The 24,846-nt window shown below is 39.9% G+C and overlaps 1 protein-coding gene across 2 annotated transcripts in view; it reads left to right on the forward strand.

Annotated features, from left to right (window-relative positions):
• The first annotated feature begins 2,502 nt into the window (after positions 1-2,502).
• The window catches only part of FHIP2A (FHF complex subunit HOOK interacting protein 2A), a 79,398-nt gene continuing 57,054 nt past the window's right edge, over positions 2,503-24,846 (forward strand). For both annotated transcript variants that reach the window (XM_055092322.2, XM_034931563.3), the window contains exons 1-7: positions 2,503-2,937; positions 11,759-11,837; positions 14,136-14,305; positions 16,440-16,544; positions 17,026-17,148; positions 23,844-24,137; positions 24,646-24,842. In XM_055092322.2, the coding sequence (XP_054948297.1) occupies positions 2,893-2,937; positions 11,759-11,837; positions 14,136-14,305; positions 16,440-16,544; positions 17,026-17,148; positions 23,844-24,137; positions 24,646-24,842 (1,013 nt within the window). In that variant the 5' untranslated portion in view covers positions 2,503-2,892. The remainder of the gene's footprint in view (positions 2,938-11,758; positions 11,838-14,135; positions 14,306-16,439; positions 16,545-17,025; positions 17,149-23,843; positions 24,138-24,645; positions 24,843-24,846) is intronic.

The following is a 24,846-nucleotide window of genomic DNA, read 5'->3' on the forward strand; positions in this document are numbered from 1 at the left end:
AAATGGGTTCCAATTTTCTAGATTTTTCTGTGTCTTCACTAATTAAACTTCATTTTAGAAAAGGATTTAACAAATTCATTCCCCCTGAGGTCTAATGAATGACAGAGTTTGATGTGTTACATCTCCCAAGAGTATTTTCATTTTAACAAGGACTAAGTTTCTTATTTGCCTTAAGCCAAGGGGATAAAGGCATTAAGTTCTAACTGAGAAATTTCAGGTACCCACACCTAAGTGGTTTGGAGGCTAGGGGAAGGTTTTCTTGTGTTTTCTCAAATCACAGGCTTTGGGGCAGGTCTGACTGTGCCCATGTATTAAGCTAATTGATAATGTCAGAGTCACAGCAGGCATTCTAGGATGACAATCAGAAATAGGAATATCTGCTCAGTTACAATTCTAGTCCAACTTGTGTGTCTTGAAACCTAGACAGCAGGTAGATGAATCACCATCCTAAATATTGATATTAATCTAGAGCAAAACATATATTTTATTGTGTTTATAATAAGTACACAAAGATAGACATCATCAAATACACACAACTCTAAGACCTCCTCATACAATTAGTGGTTGTAAGGCATTTTGGAACTACAAAATGCCATATAAATGCATGATAATTAGATCATGAAACTAATTATGGTTAATAATATGACTAACCATCTTAAACTGTGTATGAATATAATAACAATAAGCATACATACGTGCTCTCAGTTGAAGCAGACACAGCCAGAATTTGGTAAGGGGCACAAAACAACAGAGGATGCCTCCAGCATTCTGGGGGTAGTATGTAGAAAATTAAGGTCGTATTTATCTGCCAAGGAGCACCGCAGGGATATAAACCACAAAAAAGGAGGGAAAAGAAGCCCAGTTAAGATCTCCTCCTTAATTCCTGATTTCTGGCCCTATTATTTTGCTAAATACCACTACCACAACTCAGAACAAGTATAAGTGTCTGTGCATCTCTTACTAGGGACTGGGCACTGTTAAAGTGTTTTACATATATTAATTAATTCCCACAACAACCTCAAGAGGTAGGTACTGTTCTCCCCTTTTGACATATAAGCAAATTAAAACACAAAGAAGTTAAATAACTTTCCACTGTGGGTGGCAGAGCTGGGACTTAGGCTACCCAGCCCCAGAGCCTGGCCAGTTACCACCACTCCATATGACAGCCACCTTTTCTCTGTTCCATGAATCAATTACAGATATATATACGTGTGTGTGTGTATACATGTATATATACGTATGTGTATATATACGTTTGTGTATGTATAAACGTATGTGTGTATATACATGTATGTGTGTGTGTATGTGTGTGTGTGTATTTTTTTTTTTTTTTTTTTGAGATGGAGTTTTGCTCTTGTTGTCCAGGCTGGAGCGCAATGGCGCAACCTTGGCTCACTGCAACTTCCGCCTCCCGAGTTCAAGGATTCTCCTGCCTCAGCCTCCCAAGTAGCTGGGATTACAAGCATGTAATCCCATTACACCACCATGTTCGGCTAATTTTTTTTTTTTTTTTTTGTATTTTTAATAGAGACGGAGTTTCACCATGTTGGCCAGGCTGGTCTCGAACTCCTGGCCTCAAGTGATCCTCCCGCCTTTGCCTCCCAGAGTGCTGAGATTACAGGCGTGAGCCACCGCGCCTGGGCCAGATATGTATTTTCAGCACTGGTTGTGCAAAACTCACTCCCCACCTCATCTTAAGAACTTAATGGTCCTTTTGGTAAAACGCCAATACCAGCATAAAACAAATTTCTTCAGGATACAAATATTTTCATAATTTGTATTGACTCAACCTAAACTTTACCAGCCTGAACTGCTTCTTCAAGGCTTGATTAATACACTATTAGGGAGTATTTTAAGCAGCCTCCACCCAAGGGCTTACCTTGTAGCTCTATTTATCTGCCTTAGGCATTTACTGGACTCCTTTCAGATTCTTTCCCTCGCTAATGTTTTCCGGTATCATCTGATAACTGAATAGAAAATGCTGTTCTGAATCACTACACCTCACTATCAACCATATCACAAATAAATTATGTTATATATTATATATAAATATTATAATGGGCTATTTAAACTAAGCCAGCCGTCTTACCATGTGCTCATGTGGGATTTCCTGTTTCATTGTTGAATAATAATATATTTTAAAGTTAGCAAAGCCATTTCACCTGCAGTCGATTTGTTCAAAATCTGAGCATTTAAATCCATTGCCAATATTTGCTTAAAGAACACTGTTTTCTTAACGAGTCTTCCAAATCGGTCCTTACAGGAAGAACCTCTGAATACTATACGCATATATGGACGGCTGCGTGTCCCTACAAAGTCAGCCTGTTACTTCCACTGGAGAAACAAAACTCTTGAGAATCGCTGAGCTGTAAAAATGTCAGAAAGCCGGTGTCCCAGGCGCCCTGAGAAAGCCGGGAGAAGGCGGTGGCTGCCCACAGGCCGCCTCCAGCCCCGCGCGAGGCCGAGGCCTCAGCGCGCCCCCCGCCCCCGCGGCGTCTAGCGGCCCCGCCGCAGGGCAGGCCTGGCCGGGCCTCCCCGGGCTGCGGCGGCGCCCCCTGCAGGCCGCGGCGGGCAGAGCGGGCGGAAGGAACCCGAGCCGGGCTGCCACCGTGTCCCAACCGGTGCCGCCGCCGGAGCTTCTCCGGGCCCCGAGTCCGCGCCGAACGCCCTCCTCGCCGCCCGCCGCGTCCCGGCGCCCTCCGGAGCCGCCGCGCCGCCCGCGCACACCTGAAGCGGCCGGGCCAGGCCCTGCCTCGATCCTCAGCTCGTCCTCCCCGCCCCGCACCGGCCTTCACTCTGGAGCGGCCCCGGCAGCCGCAGCAGGGGCGGCGGCGGCGGATCGAGGAGCTCTCCAGGTCGTCCCGGGAGAGGCTGCTGCAGTCCCGGGACAGGATGTTCTCCAAGTTCACCTCCATCCTGCAGCACGCCGTGGAGGCGGTAAGGCCGCGGGCTGCGGGCGCACGGCAGGCCGGGGATGGCGGCGGCCTACGCTCCCCGGCGGCCTCGGGGACAAGCCGGGCGGCCTTGGCCCGGCCCTCGGCGGCCCTGTCCCCGGTTGGGGTGAGGCCCCAGGCGGGCGCCCTGGGTGGCCGCCGGGTCGTGGGGGCGCCCGGGGCCTCGGGCCTGGCTCTGCGCGGGTCCCGTCGGTCCCTGGCTGCCCCAGGCCGGCAGTCCCTGCCCTCCTCCAGGAGCCGGGGCGGGGGCGCCGGGGAGGACCCGGCCGCCCAACGCCGCTCGGTGGTCGCCTCATTCCTCTGATGGGGCCGGGGGTTCGGGGAGCACCTGGCGGGGGTCGCAGAGAGCTCCCCCGGGCTCCCTTAACGTTAACCTTCTCCGGAAAAAAAGTGGTCAGCGTTGAGCAAGACAAAAGAAACGAGCAAGCACCGCTTGGGCTTGGTTCTGTTTTGTTTTGGTTTTCGGGGGTAGAGGTGGGAGAGGCATGGTCTCGCTGTGGGGCGTCCCTGGCGAGGGAGCAGCCGACCAGCCCCCGGGTTGCTGGCTTTTGCTTTCTTGGGCCTGGAGGCCGAACTCAGCTGAACCTTATGTATTGATCTGAAATAGGAGTTTGGAGGGTCCAGTCGAGTTTGCTTTCGACAGCTTCCAAGCTCACCGAGCACAGAGACCATCTGTTTCCTTTCTTGTCTAGTTCTCTTCCTGGACACTCTTCGTTTATCCTGCAATTGTACTCTCCTTTGAGGGTTTTAGACACCAGCATAGAGACAGTATTCAGGTATCCTAATAGACTAATAAGTGAAAAGAAACTAAAAAGAAAATGCCTTGTCACTGTTCTAGTAAGAATGCTAGTTGCTTCACTTGTTTACTTTATTCTGGGAGAACTGCCCAAATTGAAAAATGCATTCTGTGCAGAAACAATTACTTTGCTAATTTTTAACATGACATTCTCTTCCTATGTTCATATTATGTGATAGGGCACTTTAAAATGTACACTTTAAAAATGTCAGATACAACAATGATTTTTTATGGGCAGGCAAAAATGGAGTTTTTGCCTTCAGTAATAAAAACAAACTTTAGTACAATTGTTATTTAAGTGATACATGGGAAGCGTTAAAAAATTTAGCTCTAGGGCAAGCTCTTGGGAAAATGTGTCAAACAGGAAAAACAGGGTTTCATAAATGTAGAGCAGTATTACACGGAGGGAAATGACAGTGGTAGACTTCAAGACAACTTTTAGTTTTTTCTTGCTTATACACACTCTACTTTTGTTGAAAGAATTTAACTGCAGTTTATTAAAACATTTAAATTTTGTTTTCTTTAAAAATACCAAGAATCATTTAATTTTATTTATTTATTTATTTTTTGAGACCGAATCTCATTCTGTCACCCAGGTTGGAGTGCAGGGGTGTGATCTCAGGTCACTGCAACCTCCGCCTCCCGGATTCAAGCGATTCTCCTGCCTCAGCCTCCCTAGTAGCTGGGATTACAGGCACCCACCACCACACCCGGCTAATTTTTTTTTTTTTGGTAGAGATGGGGGTTTCACCATGTTAGCCAGGCTGCTCTCGAACTCCTGACCTCAAGTGATCGCCCGCCTTGGCCTCCCAAAGTGCTGGGATTACAGGTGTGAGCCACCACACCCGGCCCGAATCATTTTATTTTAACCTTGAATATATGAGATACTTGGGAATACTTAATGAGATACTTGGTAATCAAAATTTACTATATTGCAGTCAGCTGTCTTATCCGTAGGCTCTGCACCTGTGATTCAACCAAACTCAAGTAAAAAATATTTGAGGGGGAAAAAAATTCTGCAGCGTTCCAAAAAGCAAAACTTGAATTTGCCATATTCAAGTACTGCCTTGAATCCATGTGAATGAAGTGATGTGTAGGCATTGTATTAGGTATTAGAAGCAATCTAGAGATGATTTAAAGTATACAGGTATGCATAGGTTATATGAAAATATGCCATTTTATAACAGGGACTTGAGCATCCTCAGATCTTAGGGGTGGGAAGAGAGGTCCTGGAACTAGTCCCCCACAGATACCGACTATATTTATATCCTTTACCCATCAGGCTAGTATTTACCGAAATAAGTACTTAGAAAAAGAAAAACGGCTTTCCTGCTCTCCTAGTAAAGGCTCATTTTTATCCGGAGGCCTGTGTTTTCTTGTCCTCGTTATCTTTTTATAATTGTATATATTAGCATCTGCCAAATTATCTGGCTCCTGCTCTGTAATATCCTTAGCCTACTTTGCTGAGGTTAGTGAGAAAAAGTTAGAGTGGCTTGTGTTCACCTAGTCCTGAAATTAATGCATTGCATTTAGAAGTGTAATGTTTTCATTTGCTTAGACCTAATGTTTTCATTTGTGGCACCACCCATCTTATCTTGATAGGAGGTTAAATCTCATGAAAAATGTTTGATGTTCTATACTAACCTTTTTTTCCCCCCTTTTAACATTCTCTCTTGGGAATGAACTCATATGCAATGATGAATAAGCCATCCTTGTGTATTTGGATAGTTTTTTCGTAGCCCAAGGTTAGTTTCCAGTTATTCAGTTCTGTTTATTAATTTGCTTGATATTTTCCTCTATGAACCAATCTTACCATTCCTCAGTTCATTTCATTAGCTCTTCTTTGTGTTCCTGTTCATGTGTATGCCCAATTAGCATTTCCTGATGCAGTATTCCAATTAACATAGTTATCAGGATTATACAGAGACAGAAAATACCTGGATGCTGACATGAGCTTTTTTCATTATTTTGTTGGATCAGTCTGTGGAGTAATGCTTTTCCAACCATTTTGGTATGATTACTTTCCAGGTTTCCTTATTTAATTGGTAAGCCTTCAAATGGGTTTTTAATTTTTAATTAACTATTTACTTATTTTTCGAGACAGGGTCTCTGTCACCCAGGCTAGAGTGCAGTGACATGATCATGGCTCACAGCAGCCTCAACCTCCAGGGCTCAAACGATTCTCCTGCCTCAGCCTCCTGAGTAGCTGAGACTATAGGCCAGCACCACCACACTCAATTTTTGAAAAAATTTTTTGTAGACACTGTGTCTCACAATGTAGACACTGTGCCCAGGTTGGTCTCACATTTTGGGGCTTGAGTGAGCCTCCCACCTCCATCTCCTAAAGTGCCAGGATTATAGGGATGGAGCCATCATACCTGGCCCAAATAGTTTTTTTAGTGTTGACCGGATGTATTCATTTAAGTGAGGCTTAAACATAGAGTTTTTCTTACTGTTTAATTAATGGTTTCTCCACACTCCCTGGCAACTACTTACAACGTGAAAAATATGACTAAGATATTTTCCAAAATTAAAATTTGAAAATGTGTTATTAAGCTGATAGACTGCATTTTGAGTATGGAAGATAAGTTCACACCTTCTTGATTAAAAGCAAGAACTGTAATGTAACTCCTGCCTCCCTTTTTAGAAATGACAGTCTTCTCTCAGTATAGAAATGATTGGCCAGTAAGAGTCTTATGAAATGAATCTGTTCGTTAGCCAGTTGCCACATGTCACAAGTCTGAATTCAGGCCTTTCTTGTAGTTAGTTCCGGGGTTAGATTGGATTGTTTTAACACAACTTCTTCAAAAGATAGATAAAACACTTTCCATGTAGTACAATTTGGTATTTGTCGAGAGCCTAGTCCTCACTAGGGAATGTGCCAAGGGCATGTTCCTCTTAAATTCCAACCAGTTCCACCCTTGCGGGCAGATTTATTCCAGAGAGGATAAAGGACAGTGTCAGGGAAGAGTTTTATCATTTTAGCTAATTCCTTTAATGGAAGTCATCTTTCAGAATGTAAGTGCAATGTTTTCTTTTCAAATTATAGTTAAGAGTTCATGATGATTGTTGAGACTAGCAATTCCTTAAAAATCTCCTGTGCCCTGGAAATTCAAACCACAAATCAAATGTATCTCATGTTTTCTCAGGCATATTCTTTTCCAACAAGTGATCTCTAGGTTCAGTCCTTCACTCATTCAGCACATGTCTTCTGAGTCACCACGAAAGCATGGCTCCAAGTGAGGGAAACAAGGTGGACTTGGTGTGCTTGTGTCCTTGGTCACAATGCTTACAGTCTCATATGGGAAACAAAACAAATATACACGTTAGATTACAGAATAAGGAATGCCTAAGAATGTGTTCTAGCCCATAGAGCCAGACAGAATCATGTTCCATTCCTGCCTCTGTCCCTTCCTTCTACACTTGGACAAGTTACTTGATATGTATACATTTCCATTTCTTCATTATAAAGGGAAATAATTAAACCTATCATAGAATTGTTGTGAAGATTAAAATGAGATAATGTACATGAAGTGCTTAGTGCAGTGCCTGGCACATAGAAAGTGCTCAGTAAAAGTCAACCATTATTGTCATTTGGATGATTGGTTTAGCCAGTGACCTCTATAGGAGAAGGGAGCAAGCATTTAGGATTGGAGTTGTTATAGAAGGCTCTCTGGAAGGAAGTGAGCAAGACTTTAGAGAGGCAGAGAAGATGGGGAAGGTCACTAGGAAAGCCGGGGGCAGAAAGAAGCATTTAAAAAATCTGGGAGTGGCGTCAGGCACAGTGGCTCACACCTGTAATGCCAGCACTTTGGGAGGCCAAGGCGGGCGGATCACCTGAGGTCAGGAGTTCGAGACCAGCCTGACCAATATGATGAAACCCCATCTTTACTAAAAATACAAAAATTAGCCAGATGCAGTAGCATGCGCCTGTAATCCCAGCTACTTGGGAGGCTGAGACAGGAGAATCGCTTGAATCCGGGAGGCAGAGGTTGCAATGAGCCGAGATCACGCCATTGCACTCCAGCCAGGGCAACAAGAGCAAAACTCTGTCTCAAAAATAAAATAAAATCTGGGAGTGGAATGTTGATGATACATGAGACACAGTAAAAGCAGAGGTGGCTTTTAGAACACTAGTTTTCATCTGAATTATCCATCTAGATACTTTTGTGTGATGGGTATATTGGACACAGTCAAGACTCCCAGTTGAAGGCAGTGTTTCCTTGGGTAAGTCAGTTAACCAATTTTGAGTCTTCAGAGTTTGAGCAAAATAGGTTTATCACAAGAGTTTAAGATCATACAGTATGTGCAAAATTTGCAGTATTACACCTGGCACATAACTACTCATTAAAAGGCAGTGACTTCTGTGTTATTTATGTATTATGTATTAGTTAAGTATTATCAAATACTTAACTCTGTGTCATGCCTGAGTTGGAAACCAGAGATTGAGTGATGAAAAAGATGATACAGTTCCAGCCCTCATAGAGCTGACAATCTAGTGGAAGAGATGAATAATTAAACAATGACAAAAGTGGGATATGGGATAAAAGAGAGCAAGCCAGCTGGTAAAGAGTATCAAGGCATAGGCCGGGCCCGGTGGCTCACACCTGTAATCCCAGCACTTTGGGAGGCCAAGGCGGGCGGATCATGAGATCAGGAGATCGAGACCATCCTGGCTAACACGGTGAAACCCTGTCTCTACTAAAAATACAAAAAATTAGCTGGGCATGGTGGCAGGCGCCTGTAGTCCCAGCTACTCAGGAGGCTGAGGCAGGAGAATGGTGTGAACCTGGGAGGCGGAGCTTGCAGTGAGCCGAGATCACGCCACTGCACTCCAGCCTGGGTGACAGAGGGAGACTCTATCTCAAAAAAAAAAAAAAAAAAAAAAAGGAGTATCAAGGCATATATAGGGACTCCATCCTAGGCAGGAACAGCCTGGTCAAGCTTTGCAGAGAAAGCGAAGTCTAGTTAAGGGTTTCATGTCAACTTGGGGTTGAGATAGTCATTGCATGCATTTTTAAAAATTTAATTCTCTGTGTTGTAAAAAATTAAATTGGAATCTCTTGGTACTGATTCACACTTTTTTTTTTTTTAACTCAGAGCATCAATATTTTTATGCAATGATAAAACAGGTAATTTGCATGTTAGAATTAGTAATGAAAGTTTACTAGAAAGTTTTACATAAATAAGGACATTTATTCATGTTTGAACAAGATTGTTACTAATCTAAGTTATTAGCAATTGAGAACTGTTTAACTCTCTAGTTAAATAGGTTTCTTATTTAAATCTAACTCCTGGAGGGAGGTATTCACAAAGTAACACCATTCTGCTTTGAATTTGACTGTAACCTACAACAAGGGTCCTGACACAAATGCAGTAAGACTTCTCTGTCTGGTGACCAGAGAATACAGTTTCAATTCCCTTGAAATACAGTTAAATCCCACTCCTGAAATAATCTGGAAAAAGGATACTGTAACTCCTCATATACCCAGGAGGTTGCCTTGGAAAAATTTAACAAATCATAGCATTTACACTTAAGAAATTAGGTACAGTTCCTGAAACAACAAATTTCATTTGGGTTTCTCCCACTCGTGAATGCACTTAACTGTATAAAGGTAGTCTATAGAAGTCAGGTCCAAAAAAATTAGGAAGAGGTTTTATTATTTTGAGAACATTCTAAAAACAAGTGGCTGATTAAAACTTTTTTTTATCTAAACATTTTAGGAAGATGATACTGTTTTCCCAAGTTAATACTTTGATTCTTAATTTTCTTCCTAATTTTTTCCCTCAATCTCCCGTAAGTTTTTTTCTCCCCATGTTCTCCTTGAAGTTAAAGTACTCCCAAAGATTTTAACTCCTTTCTTGCAGTCTTTTTTATTTTTATTTTCTTGAAAATAAGGTGAATATTTTATTCTCTTAACACAGTACGATTTACAGTGGAAGATATTGATAATTGTTGAAATATTTTCAGGTCTATTTTATTCCATAAATACATTTCATCTTTTTGATTGAAACACTTAAGGTGTTTATGACCAATATTTCTAATTTGGACAATAGTTCGGAAATTGTTTCGACAGGGTTGCCAGCTCTGAAGTGGATGCTGAGGACACCAAGAAATCAAAATGGTACCAGTAGAAGTGCAAGAATAACATGACCTCTTTTAGGTCATCTGTTTAGAGGAAGTCTATGAAAATGGACTCTGGAGAAGTAAAGAAACAAAAGAATGGGTACTCCATAGGCAGGGCAGCCCCAAGAGCTACTAGTTGGCTATTTTTCTAGTTATTAATTGATCATATGCTAAACAAGGGATGGCTTATTCATGAACTTTCTGGGGAAAGGGGTGGGCCATTCTCAGCCTTGAGAGTTCCTCCCCTTTTTAGACTATATAGGGATGGCTTATTCATGAACTTTCTGGGGAAAGGGGTGGGCCATTCTCGGCCTTGAGGGTTCCTCCCCTTTTTAGACTATATAGGGATGGCTTATTCATGAACTTTCTGGGGAAAGAGGTGGGCCATTCTCAGCCTTGAGGGTTCCTCCCCTTTTTAGACTATATAAGGATGGCATCTTTCAGACGTTGCCATGGCATTTGAAGGCTGTCATGGCACTAGTGGGAGTGGCTCTTAGCATGCTAATGCATTACAATTAGTGTATAATGAGCAGTAAAGACAACTGGAGGTCACTTTTGTGACCATCTTGGTTTTGGTGAGTTTTGGCCAGCTTCTTTACCGAATGCTGTTTATCAGCAGGGTCTTTATGACCTGCATCTTGTGATATCGGACCTGTGACCTCCAGTCTCATCGTGTGACTAAGAATGCCTAACCTCCTGGGAATGCAGCCCAGCAGGTCTTAGCCTCATTTTACCCAGCTCCTGTTCAAGATGGAGTTGCTGTGGTTCAAAGGCCTCTGACAACACTAGGACTAGGGGAGCTCTCACTTTCTTTCACTCTTTAAGGAAAAGAAATGTAGAAAGTGTATGCAAATCTTTTTCTATCCATTTAACACACATTTGAAATACTTGTAGGTTTGCTATAAGATGGCTGAGGGGATATAATTTTGGGCATAAAACTTCTGAAGTAAGTTTTAGAGCTAAAATGTTGAGCATTTTTGACTTTGTGGAATTTAAATTGTTAGTATCTTGTTCAAGTAGTTATTTTGCTAAAAATATGCACTGCCTAATCCAAGCTTAAAAAAGAAAAGATTTACATTTGTATGTCACTGAATGTAGGGTACAGTTTTAATCTGATTACGAAGTTGACTTTGGTATATGTTTTAGTAGTGATGATGTGGAACTAATTACATAGCAGCTTTTTACTGTTTTGCATTTCAAAGTCCTAGGTACAAAGATTCCTGGCTATTAGTAATTTCATTTACTGATATGTCAGTAATAGAATATTGTTTTGTTTTCATTTAATATACCTCTGAAACCTACTTTTTTTTTTTTTTTTTTGAGATAGAATCTCGTTCTGTCATCCAGGCTGGAGTGCAGTGGCGCAATCTTGGCTCACTGAAACCTCCACCTCCCAGGTTCAAGCGATTCTCCTGTCTCAGCCTCCCCAGAAGCTGGGACTACAGGCGCACGGCACCACGCCTGGCTAATTTTTGTATTTTTAGTAGAGATGGGGTTTCACCACGTTGCCCGGCTGGTCTTGAACTCCTGACCTCAAGTGATTCACCTACCTCAGCCTCCCAGAGTGCTGGGATTAGGGGTGTGAGCCACTGCCCCCAGCCTGAAACCTACTTTTAAAAAAGTGTCAGGGGAGGAAAAAAAAGCTCGATACTGTAGTTTAATAATAATGTTGATAAATATGTTTTTCCTCTTCTTGATAACTCATTTTTACTTTCTTGGATTTGACTTATTTTGTTTCTCTTTAATATCTGACATATAAAAACAAAGTTCACCCCTTATTTTTATGCTACCTTTGCATTGTAATAGATAAATACAGAGTTATAAGTTATGGGAAACTTTCAATGCCATTTTCTTAATTGTTGTGGTCTTTTGTTTGTGTAGCTTGCACCTTCTCTTCCTTTACAAGAAGATTTTGTTTATCACTGGAAGGCAATTACCCATTACTACATAGAGACTTCAGGTAAGGAACAATGCTGATATTAACTGAAAATTTGTGAAAGTTAAACAGAAAATTTGTGAAATACTAAAATATTTTTAAGTAAGTCTTCAAAGTTATTTTATATTTAAGTTTATAGACAATCTTATCTTTGTCTTTAAGATTCAGTCACTCATTTAAAAATATACCTGTTGAGCACCTACTACTGTGTGTCAGGCATTGTTGAGGCACTGGGGGATAGAACAGTCAGTCAAACAGACAACACTGCTGTCCTCACAGAGTTTATGTATTGATTGGGAGGAGGCAGACAGTGTATAGACAAATACGTATAGTGTGTCAGATGATAAGCATCAAGGGAAAATGAAGCAGGCTAAAGAGTACGTTGGGGTGGTGGGAGTGGACAGTTGGCTATTTTAGGTTAGAGAAAACCTCATTGCCCAATATGACTTGTGAGCTGAAATCTAAAGGATAAAGGAACCAAGCCTGCTAGATATCTGGGGGAAGGATGTCTCGGGAATGAGACCTAATTCACAAACCCTCAGGCCAGAGCATGTGGCACGCTTGGCACATCCCAGGAACTTTAAGGAAGCCAGTGTGGATAGAGCTTGAACATTCATTCTTTCTTGGAGCGTTTGTGTATATAAAGGCTACAATTATGGGGAAAACACATTTTTAAAAAGTAAATTACGAGTAAGCTTACAAATCGTCTTTTACTAGTGCTAGGCTACTCATTTTAGAATATGAAATGAGACATAACATTTCTTGAATTCTTTGTGCTAAGGACAGAGCTTTATTATTTCATTGAATTCATATAACAGTACTCACTAGTGTTTATTAGTTCCATTTTATAGATGTTGGTGACTGATGCTTACACAGTTTGCACCAGTTCATCCAGCTGAAAGTGACAGAGCCAAGATTTGAATCCAAGTTGTCTAACTCCAGGGCCCATGCTTTTAACAACTGTCCCATACCATATCAAACTTGAGACATATGTCCTCCTGAAAACAAAGGTGACCCTTCTCTATCCATTGTTTTCTCCATAAGGCTTAGTGTTATGGTTTTCTGTGTTAGTATACATACAGACAAAGCAGCATATCAGTACATAGCATACCAGAATTGTGTTGTTCAAACTATAGAAGTACAAAGTAAATGAAAATAGAGACATAAGTAAAGAATTTGGCACTTCCTAATGTATTTTGTATTTAAATGTTCTATAAAACTTCACATTTTTAAGAGTAATTTAACCTTAGTATAATAAGGATGGGTTGATAAAACCGTGGGATGTTTGAGTCTAACTGTGATATGTTAAAAAATATCACTAAATTTTTATTTTATTATAAGAAATTAATAATATTTAATAAAAATTCTCCTGAGAAGCAACTTTGAAAAACAGATTTTGGAAAACAGCTATACGTTAAGAGAGATGTCAGTAATTTTAATAGAGGGTTTTCCTTTTGGCTTCTCATTGTAATAGAAGAAAATGAATTAGGGATATTAAGTGACAGATTTCCCAATCCTACAAAGTAACGTAGTAGCAATCCAAAACAGAATCTGTCCTCTTCATATATCCCAGGTTATTTGCCTTCATGTTCAAGGCCAACCTATTTCTATTTAAAGAGACTTAAAGTTCAGATCTTCTGAACTGGCTAAGTGAAAAAAAATATTTTAATTATAAATACACATAGAACATTTTTGATGTGACATGTATTTTTCCTGGTCATGTTCCCATTTCCCACATAAATAGCTCTTATTTCTGAATTACTGTGGATAGATGAATGTTAGCTTATGGAATATATTTCAGATTTTTTTTTTTTTTTTTGAGATGGTGTCCCTCTCTGTCACCCAGGCTGACATTCAGTGGTGCGATCTCTGCTCACTGCAACCTCCGTCTCCCAGGTCCAAGAGATTCTCCTGCCTCAGCCTCCTGAGTGGCTGGAATCACAGGCGCCTGCCACCACACACGGCTAATTTTTTTGTATTTTTAGTAGAGAGGAGGTTTCACTGTGTTGAACAGGCTGGTCTTGGATTCCTGACCTCAGGTGATCCACCTGCCTCGGCCTTCCAAAGTGCTGGAATTACAGGCGTGAGCCACTGTGCCTAGCCATATTTCAGAATATTGATTCAGTTTTGGGGTAAGAATATGACAAAATGCATCATCTAAATTCTAGCAGAGATAATCATACTGTGTTTATAAACCTCACTTAAGTGTGTAGTTCAGATTTTTCTCAGTTTGAATAGGAAAAGGGAAATACAGAGTATTTTAGGTGCAAATATGCAGTTTAAAAATGTTTAAATATTTGATGAGTGTTTTTTATTGTTTAGATGATAAAGCCCCAGTGACCGATACAAATATTCCATCGCATCTGGAACAGATGTTAGATATACTGGTTCAAGAAGAAAATGAACGGGAATCTGGAGAGACGGGGCCATGTATGGAATATTTGCTTCATCACAAGATCTTGGAAACATTATATACCTTGGGGAAAGCTGATGTAAGTTCCTAATCCACACCATGTTCTTGGGCATTAGTACATGCATTAATGTCTTATGAATAAAGAAGCTGCCAAATACTTGATTATAAAGGTACATATTGAACATGGCAGGATTCAAGTTAAGATTGTAGAAAAAAGAAAATTCTGTAGCCTATACAAATATGTCCATAGAGATAGAAAGATTCCAAACACTCTAGACAACAACTTGTACTTGGCTGCTTAGAATTCCAATGTAAACATTTATGAAAATAAACTCAAGTACATGAGCTCAGAATAAAAAAAGAGATAGAAGGAAGTCAGTTAAAATAGGATTGAAAAATAGGAATTATTTGTCATAGTCCTGGAAGAGAATGTCACTGATTATTTTGACACTAACTAAACTGTTAAGTGGAGCCAATTTATATTTTTTAGGCCTGATGAATTTTGAAAAATCTTTACAAAGCTGAAATTATGATATCAATAATATTTTATATTCCAAAACCTTCAAATTACTTATAGAGACAAGTTTTCCAGCCGTGTGGCCGAGTGAGGGAACGGGAGAGCCTTGGGTTCAGATTAGGGGCCCAGGCTTCCAGTCCTGACATCATTATTCACACACTGTGACCATTGTAAGTCTCTTTGGTTAATCTTCCTCCTCTTTAAAATCCAGGAAGTGTTTGCTAAGGGGCCTCCCCAGCCCTAAAAGTCTATATAGTTCTGTGAATTTCTGTGATATATGTGAAAAAAATTAGGCTAAAACAAAAGAAACCTGTAGACACATTTTCATGACAAAAAGAGTTATGAATAGTAGCATGCAAGATGATTTCCTTTTGTCTGTCTGTAATACTCTAATTTACTTTTAAGTTAAATTCACTCAATTTATGTTTTTTAGGCAACACACCTGCTCCCTAATATTCTGCAACTCATTCTTCTCCTCCTTTTTCCTGTCCTTTGGAGAGAAGGATTGTTAATAATAAATTGATTAATTGATTTTTGAGCAGAAGTTAGTAATTGTACGTCTAGTAAATTTATTTTAATACAGGTGATTGTAAATATAATTTAGTGGTTTAAATAATGTAAAGTATTTGCTAGCTTAAAAATATTGTGCATAAGATTATAGTTTATACTATTTCCAGATAGCATGTCTATGATGATGCTTTGGAAATACTTATTTTGTAACTGTATTTGAAATGTGAAGCAGTATAAGCAACTTAATTAAGGAACTTAACCTTGTTAATTCATACTCTCTTAATCTGCAGTGTGAGTGATCATTGGGTTTACCTACTTTTCAGCAAATACTTAAAACAACTGGCATGTTATAAAAACTAATTTATTAAACATTCTTTGCCTATTATAATCATAATGTAAATAATTTGATTTATATTATGATTATAATAGGCAAAGAATATTTACAGTTGACCCTTGAGCAACATGGGTTTGAACTGTGTAGGTCCACATATAGGCAGAATTTTTGCAACCAAACATGGATGAAAAATATAGTATTTCCAGGTTGCAAAACCTGTCTATGCAAAGGGCTGAATTTTCACATATGTGGGTTCCACAGGGCTGACTACCAGAACTGAGTGAGTGCAGATTTGGGTATAACCGTGTATACCGAGGCACAGCTCTAATTTAAAATGATGTTAGGATAAAATCACAACAGTTTACACCATAGGTTTCCTTTTATTTACATGTGTGTTAGGAGGCTTTATTTACTCCTACATATATATGATGGAAAGTTGTTGATGACGTGTCTGTCATTAGTGTAAGTAACAAGATTTTGCCTTTGTTCCGGCGGGGTGTTAACTATTACAGTTTCATGTTACCCCAGCATTTAGAATATAAACAGGTTGACATTGACTGCACCAAGCTCTAATCTCAACAACATATTATCACCATGCTGTTTGTAACTACATGAGCCTGTGGTCTCACATGCTGTATTATGGTCTCAGATATACAATATTATTTCTAGAATACCTGTCATTAATATTTGATTGAAAATTTTATTCTGACAGTTATTAACTGGCCAGTTGCGTTGTCTTTTCAAGGTGGAATACATTCATATACGTTGTCTCTCCAATTTTTTAAGCTTTTCAGTAAATGTGTTTGCATTGTCTGTTGTTTTCCTGTTGGCTTCCTTTTCTCCTATACCCAGTGTCCTCCGGGAATGAAACAGCAGGTTTTGGTTTTCTATACGAAACTTCTGGGAAGAATCCGGCAGCCACTACTTCCACACATTAACGTGCACAGGCCAGTGCAGGTATTTTGTTCCCCCTACATAAAATTATTTTGTTTGATTTCTTTTAATGTTGAAATAATTTTATATTATTTTTCTGAGAGTAAAAATAATGAAATTATTCCAAAATTAACATGCAAATTAGCAAATACTTGAGCTTTCTTTATGCATCACATAGCATTAAGTGTATTTACAGTGTACTTACAGTCTTTCTAATTCTCTTTAAAATTTTATACATGAATTTTCCTTGGATTTTACCTCCATGACATCTGAAGGAGAATTTATTATATAACTCGTTAATTATTTATGTAATGAACTTGAAAATTTTATCACTAGTAAGTTTATTTTGATATAGATAATTATAAATATCATTAGTGTTCTGATTAATGCAGGATATTTGCATTATATGAAAAATTTAAATATCCTTAAGGTAAATGAATGGTTATTTTACAAATTTGTAAAAAGTAGCCTAAGTTTAAAAAGTTAAAAACAATTGTTTTCACAGAAATTAATTAGACTCTGTGGTGAAGTCCTAGCAACACCAACAGAAAATGAAGAGATTCAGTTTCTTTGCATTGTGTGTGCGAAGCTGAAACAGGACCCCTACCTGGTTAACTTTTTCCTAGAGGTATGATACACTTTTTATCAACTTTCAAACTGTAGTTATATTAAGATCATTATGAAAATTGAATTCTGTGAATAATATTAGAAGGAGCTCTGTTTTGCAGGTTATTAGCTTGTTTTACTTCCCAGAATTATTTTTCCTTTAATATCACTATTTTATTCTCCTGGGAGAAAAGAATTTCAAAGAATGCAGTTGAGCCAGATATATGAGGTGGTACAGGGACTGGACAGATACAAAGTCATGGCTTAAAAGAGGGCAGCTTGAAGGTTGAATCAGAGATAGACAAGTCACAGAAGTTGATATGCTATCATATTTTCAGCCAAGCTTGCCCTAGTATGTAACATGGGAAATCTGGCCTGGGATAAGGATGGCATGTGCAGATTTGGACAAGATGGAAAAAAGCACGAGTTCTCTCTCCATCCTCATAGCAGTTGGGATTGCTGTAGTATTTTGTACTGTTTTGATAGCCATAGTCACCAAATCATAGTTTATTTAAATCAAGTGATATTTTGGATTTTACTCCTAGATTTAAAGTAAAAAATATATTTTTGTACTTTTTGCCTTCATTCACTTCTTTTTTTCAGCAGTGAAGTCATTTTGGAATATTTTAGAAAAAATGATTATGTTGTTTTTGTCCTTGTTTGTAATTTATTTTTATTTTTATTTTTACTTTTTTGAGGCAGCGTCTTGCTTTGTAGCCCAGGCTGGAGTGTGGGGGCGCGACCATTGGTCACTGCAGCCTTAACCTCTCTGGTTCAAGTGATCCTCTTACCTCAGCCTACCAAGTAGCTGGGACTACAGGTGTGCACCACCACGCCTGGCTAATTTTTTAAGTTTTTTTGTAGAGACAGTGTCTCCCTGTGTTGTCCAGGCTGGTCTGGAACTCCTGAGCTCAAGTGATCCTCCTGCCTCGGCCTCCCAAAGTTCTGGTATCATAGGTGTGAGCCACCACACCTGGCCTTCTTTTGTTTTTTAAAAAATATTTTTCTGGCCAGGCGCGATGGCTCACACCTGTAATCCCAGCATTTTGGGAGGCTGGTGCAGGTGGATCAGTTGAGGTCAGGAGTTCGAGATCAGCCTGACCAACATGGTGAAACCCCGTCTCTGCTAAAAATACAAACCTTAGCTGGGTGTGGTAGTGCACGCCTGGAATCCCACTTATTTGAGAGGCTGAGACAGGAGAATCCCTTGAACCCGGGAGGTGGAGGTTGCAGTGAGCCAAGATTGCAACACTGCACTCCAGCCTGAGCAACAGTGTGAGACTCCGTCTCAAATAATACAAAATACATAAATAAATTTTTCTTTTTCTTTTTTTGGATTAAGATATAAGTTACATACAATAGAATTCACTCTTTTCAGTCTGCATTCTGTGAGCTTGATGAACACAGTTGTGTTACCACCACAATCAAGATGTGCAACAGCTCTGTCACACTACCCCATGATCCTTTGTAGTCATCCCTTCTCCACCCCTACGCCCTAGCAGTCACTGATCTATTTTCCATCCCAATAGTTTTCTCTTTCCCAAAAAGTCATAGCAATGTAATTAGGCTTTTGATTCTGGCTTTTAAAGTTAGCTTATTGCATTTGAGATTCATCCATGATTTTGTTCCTTTATGTTGTTGAGTACTATACCATTGTATGGATGTACCACAGTTGTTTATCCATACACCAGTGAGGGACTTCTGGGTTGTTTCTAGTTTTTTACAATTGTGAATGAAACCACTAAAAACATCACACACAGATTTTTGCGTGGATTTAGGTTTTCATGTCACTTGGATAAATACCTAGGGTAGGATCACTGGATCATATGGTAAGTGTGTATTTATTTTCATAAGAAACCGCCAAACTGTTTCCCAAGTGGCTTTGTCATTTTGCATCCCATCAACAGTGTACGTGAGCTCCTGTTGCTCCGTGTTGTCGTCAGCACTGGATGTTGTTAGGTCTTTGTTTGTTTTGTTATTTTTAAATGTTAACCACTCCAATAGATGGGTTTGTTTTCTATTTTACATTACTAAGTAAATTAGGATTCTATTCTGGACTCTTAACTTGAATTAGGTAAGCAGTTCAGCTGTAAAATTTCATGAATTTAAATTTCTAGGTGGTGGTAAGGACTACGCATGCCCTTAACACTCATCATGCGCATCGTGTGTTGTTCGTGATGTGCGTTATATTTTGTATCATCTTTTGCAAATTTGCTTCAAAAGGGCTGGAACAGTCTTATGATTTTGGATTTCTAAAGATTTATAATGATATTAGAATTTTTTTTTAGTTGTTTGTGTACTTATGAGAAATATCTCAGTTTTGCTGAGATTTTTCTTCTCAAGGTTCATTTTTGCTAAAGCTTTCTTAGATAACCTTAGTGTACTTGGAATGCATGTATTTTTTTCCCCAAACTTAAGCCTGGAGAATTTCTTTCTCAAAAATTTCTGAAACTTGTTTTCTAAGTGCATAGCATAGATCAGAAGCAGACGAAATATGTAGGCTTATGTATGTTTGTGGTGAGGTACACTGTATGTACCTGTCTTCGGAAAAACATTTACATTTAAACCTCACTACAGACAACACCCCTCAGAATTAGTGACACATCTGCTTTGTGCAGTGTTTTTATGACATATTTCTCCAAAGCCTGAGGTGGTGGGTGTCTGCATTTTTTTAACGAATAGGACTATTCATATGTGTTTAATGTCAGTTACTACAGTCCCCCAGCACTGGTTATTTAAGTGCATTTTATTTTCTCCTGCTAGTCAGTATGTTCCTTGAGGACAAGGATTCTGTCTCATTAATCTTGGGTCCCCACAGCTTCTCTAGAATCTAGCACAATGCATAGGAACTGCTCAGTTAACACTAAATGAATGAATCTTTAGGGAGACGCAGCGTTTTGTTTTTGTTTTTGCTTTTTTTTTGAGATAGTCTGACTGTGTCGCCCAGGCCGTAGTGCAGTGGTGCAATCTCGGCTCACTGCAGCCTCTGCCTCCCAGTTCAAACGATTCTCATGCTTCAGCCTCCCAAGTAGCTGGGATTACAGGTGCGCACCACCACGCCCGGCTAATTTTTGTATTTTTAGTAGAGATGGGGTTTCACCATGTTGGCCAGGCTGGTCTCAAACTCCCAACCTCAGGTGATCCACCTACCTCAGCCTCCCAAAGTGCCAGGATTATAGGCATTAGCCACCATGGCCAGCAAGAAATGCAGTTTTATTACTTATAAGTATAGAGAAGAACAAAAGTGCTTTGCAGTTCTCAAGCATATATTCCCTGAAATGTCATCTTTCTCTGTTCATTACTGTCAGCCAATATTTGCATCTACTATTGGTTAAATATATATGGTAGATGAGTTAGAAACAGTCTTTGCCGGCCGGGCGCGGTGGCTCATGCCTGTAATCCCAGCACTTTGGTAGGCTGAGGCGGGCAGATCATAAGGTCAGGAGATCAATCAAGATCATCCTGGCTAACACAGTGAAACCCCTTCTCTACTAAAAATACAAAAAATCAGTCGGGCTTGGTGGCCCGTGCCTATAGTCCCAGCTACTCAGGAGGCTGAGGCAGGAGAATTGCTTGAACCCAGGAGGCAGAGGTAGCAGTAAGCCAAGATCACACCACTGCACTTCAGCCTGGGCGACAGAGCAAGACTCTGTCTCAAAAAAAAAAAAAAAAAAAAGGGAAAAGAAACAGTCTTTGTCCTAAAGGAGTTTACAGTCTGGTGAAGACAGTAAATGAATGTTCAGATACTGTAATCTAGAGTAGAGTAAGGTGAGAATCAAAGGAAAGATACAAAGTAAATTCCTTAAGTACTTATAGGATGGAGAGATTCATCAGCTCTAGGTCATCAAGAAAGTCTTCCTGGAAGAGGTCATCTTTGAAATGAGGCTGGGCGCGGTGATTCACACCTGTAATCCTAGCACTTTGGGAGGCTGAGGCAAGCAGATTGCTTGAGCCCAGGAGTTCGAGATCAGCCTGAGCAACATAGCAAGACCTCATCTCTATAAAAAATAAATAAATACAGACAAATGAGCCTTGACATGTTTAGAGTGGGTGAACATAAGGAATGAAGATATAAAAGTTTGTGGTGTGTTCAGGAAACAGTATAATTAAGATGTGTGGCAAGAAGCACCTGAACAGATAGACTAAGTATTGTCAAAGGCTTTGAATGACAAGGTGAAGAGTTTATTCTTACTTGTAGATACTGGGGAGCCATTAACTATTTTTGAGCAGGGATGTTATTATGTGATGGTATCTGTGCCTTAAGTTAAATTGGCAGCAGCCTTTTATATGGCAGATTCTTTGAGAGGAGAGATAAAATCAGGGAAACTAATTTGGAAACTGATGGAGTAACCCAGGCAAGAAGTAACAAGGACTACGACCAAGTTGGAAGCAGTGGGTTGGAATGAAATGCATAACTTCAGACTAGAGGTAGGCTCTATATGGCCTTGTAACTGCTCAGATGCAGAAGCTGGGAAAGGATGATTTGAATGCTGGAATTCCTGAACCAATAAGGCTGCTGCTAGTAGAAAAACAGGGGCCCCAAGGGAGCTGATTTTGAGGAGAAGATGATAATTTTGGTTCCAGATGCTTTGAGTCATCATGATTTCCTGATGGAGATAATTAGCAGGTATTCGGTATTGCAAATCTTTGATTTGGGAGGGAAGTTTAAGTTTAAGAGATTTAGAAGCTATGTGTGTGACTATGTTGTGGGTACTGATGAGATCCCTAAAACAGAAGGGCAACAGTTTTAGTAGGAACCAAAGTGTTAAAGCCACAGTTCCTCATCACCTAGGAAATTTTTCTAAAATGCACATTCCTTGGCTCCACCTCCAGATATTCAACAGGTCCGGATGGGACCCAGGAATCTGCATTTTTATCAAGCCCCACAGAAGACCAGGATACCAACAATCTTGAGTCTTACTTTGAGAAACATTGATTGAAGGACGGAGTGCTATACTAACATCCTTCCTCTTGCTGTTCTTATTTGAGACGCCTCTCCCAACAATATTACTAGTATTTTAAATTGAATGAAATGTTTTACTTTCATAAAGAGTATGATATGCCATTGGTTTTTTTTTTTTTTTTTTTTTTTTTTTTGAGGTGGAGTCTTGCTCTGTTGCCCAGGCTGGAGTGCAGTGGCATGATCTCGGCTCACTGCAACCTCTGCCTCCCAGATTCAAGTGATTCTTCTGCCTCAGCCTCCCTGGTAGCTGGGATTGCAGGCACATGCCACCACGCCCAGCTAATTTTTGTATTTTTAGTAGAGACAGGGTTTACCATGTTGGCCAGGCTGGTCTCGAACTCCTGACCTCAAGTGATCCGCCTGCCTCAGCCTCTCAAAGTGCTGGGATGTGAGCCACTGCACCCGGCCAATATGCCATTGATTTTGTTGGAAATTGGCAAATTGTTTGGAGTATTCATTGAGTCCCATAGAGTTGTTTTCTTTTAATAAATATGTTCTGTGAACTCAATTCCTCAAGAAGATTGGTCTAACCTATGCTTTTAACAGCAATAAAAGTGATTTATAATTAGTATAATATAACTTTGGAAGTAGAACCCTGAATTCATTCAGCCTTTAATATGTTTCTATGATGATAGGCCCTGGGAGAAGTTAGTTTATGGTGAATTTTAACCTACTTGTGTAATTTGATTTCTGCTCTTATGTTCAAATGGAAAGCAAGATACTTTTGCCTTGAAGCTAATAATTTGCTAATTTGCTTCAGTTAAGAGTCTCTTTGTGTTTTGGTATGTGGATTGGGGGAGGGAGCACCAGCATTTCAAGCAAATCTTATTTCTATCCTTAAGACACTGGTAAAAATGTCCCCTGAGTAGTTTCTTGGGTTCTCTTTTTTTAAATTTTTTTGAGACAGGGTCTTGCTCTGTGCCCAGGTTGGAGTGCAGTGGCATGATCACAGCTCACCACAGCTGTAACCTCCCAGGCTCAAGCAATCTTCCTGCCTCACTCAGCCTCCCAAGGCCTAGGACCATAGGTGCAAGCCACCACACCCAGCTTATTTTATTTTATTTTTTTAGTAGAGACATGATCTCACTATGTTGCCCCATCTAGTCTCGAATTCCTGGGCTCAAGTGATCCTCCTGCCTCGGCCTCCCAAAGTGCTGGTATTACAGGCATGGGTCACTGTGCCCAGCCTCCTGTGTTCTTATAGAGTAGAGGTTTAAGGAAAAACTTAGAAAAGATGCTTATATATTTGAGAGAATTTGGGAGCTTTTGCGGAAACCTTCAGTCTAATGCTGGTAACTTTTGAACTTTAAAATATTTTTATTTGTAAGTTTGTACTTCCTTCCCTGCAAACCCCCCCCCACCCTATGATCTTATAAGAATTAACATTAAGACTATGTAGTTACAGTAGTCCAGTGATGAGAAAAAGGTTAACTGCAATTGAAACCTCCTGAAACTTTTTTCCTCACTAACATTAGTTGTTTTAAGCAGTAGTCAAATTATCAGTAATACTGTTCATTGCTTATGGTCAGTGTAAAACATTTTGTAGTTAGTATGAGGAGTGTGATAAACTCCTATGCAATGGTAAAATCATTCTAAAACACAGTTTGTTAAAAGTCAGAATATTTTCATGTGACATAACATCTATTGCTACTTTGGCTAGGCATGTGGAATGTTATAGAAAAATCCATTAAAATATTATTTTTGGCTTAAAAAGTTATTGATGTGAATTTTATAAAACATATATTCCTTTTCAGAATAAGATGAAATCATTGGCTTCCAAAGGAGTACCAAATGTAATTTCAGAAGATACATTAAAAGGTCAGGATTCCTTGTCAACAGATACAGGACAGTCCCGTCAACCAGAGGAACTATCTGGTGCTACTGGAATGGAGCAAACAGAATTGGAAGATGAGCCTCCTCATCAGATGGATCACCTGTCCACAAGCTTGGATAACCTCAGTGTCACCTCACTGCCAGAGGCCTCGGTTGTTCGTCCAAATCAGGATTACAATTTAGTGAATTCTTTGTTAAATCTTACTAGAAGTCCTGTGAGTTATGTTCCTTACTTTTTTCCCCCTAACATTATTTCAATAATGTGCATTTATTTATTTTTTTAATTTTAATTTTTAATTTTTTTTTTTGAGATGGAGTCTTGCTGTGTTGTCCAGGCTGGAGTACAGTGGTGCAATCTTGGCCCACTGCAACCTCCATCTCTGGGTTCAAGTGATTCTCCTGCCTCAGCCTCCCTAGTAGCTGGGATTGCAGGTGCACGCCACCACGCCAGCTAATTTTTGTATTTTTAGTAGAGATGGGGTTTCACCATGTTGCCAGGCTGGTCTCAAACTCCTGACCTCAGCTGATCCACCCGCCTTGGCCTCCCAAAGTGCTGGGATTACAGGCGTGAAGCTCCACAGTTGGCCAATAATATGCATTTAAAATAGACAAAATCTATTTTTCTTTTAGTGTGAAACATTAAATCCTTTTATGTTGAATGTTTTCAAACAACCTGATGTATATACAATTCAAGAATTGAAGGGGGATTTTTTTTTCCTTTAGGATGGCAGAATAGCTGTGAAGGCATGTGAAGGCTTGATGCTGTTAGTAAGTTTGCCAGAGCCTGCGGCTGCAAAGTGCCTTACACAGAGCACTTGCTTGTGTGAACTACTGACAGACAGACTTGCCTCCCTGTACAAGGCCCTACCTCAGTCAGTGGATCCGTTAGATATTGAAACCGTGGAAGCAATTAACTGGGGGTAA

Source organism: Pan paniscus, chromosome 8 (assembly GCF_029289425.2).
Source record: "Pan paniscus chromosome 8, NHGRI_mPanPan1-v2.0_pri, whole genome shotgun sequence".
Lineage (NCBI taxonomy): Eukaryota > Metazoa > Chordata > Mammalia > Primates > Hominidae > Pan > Pan paniscus.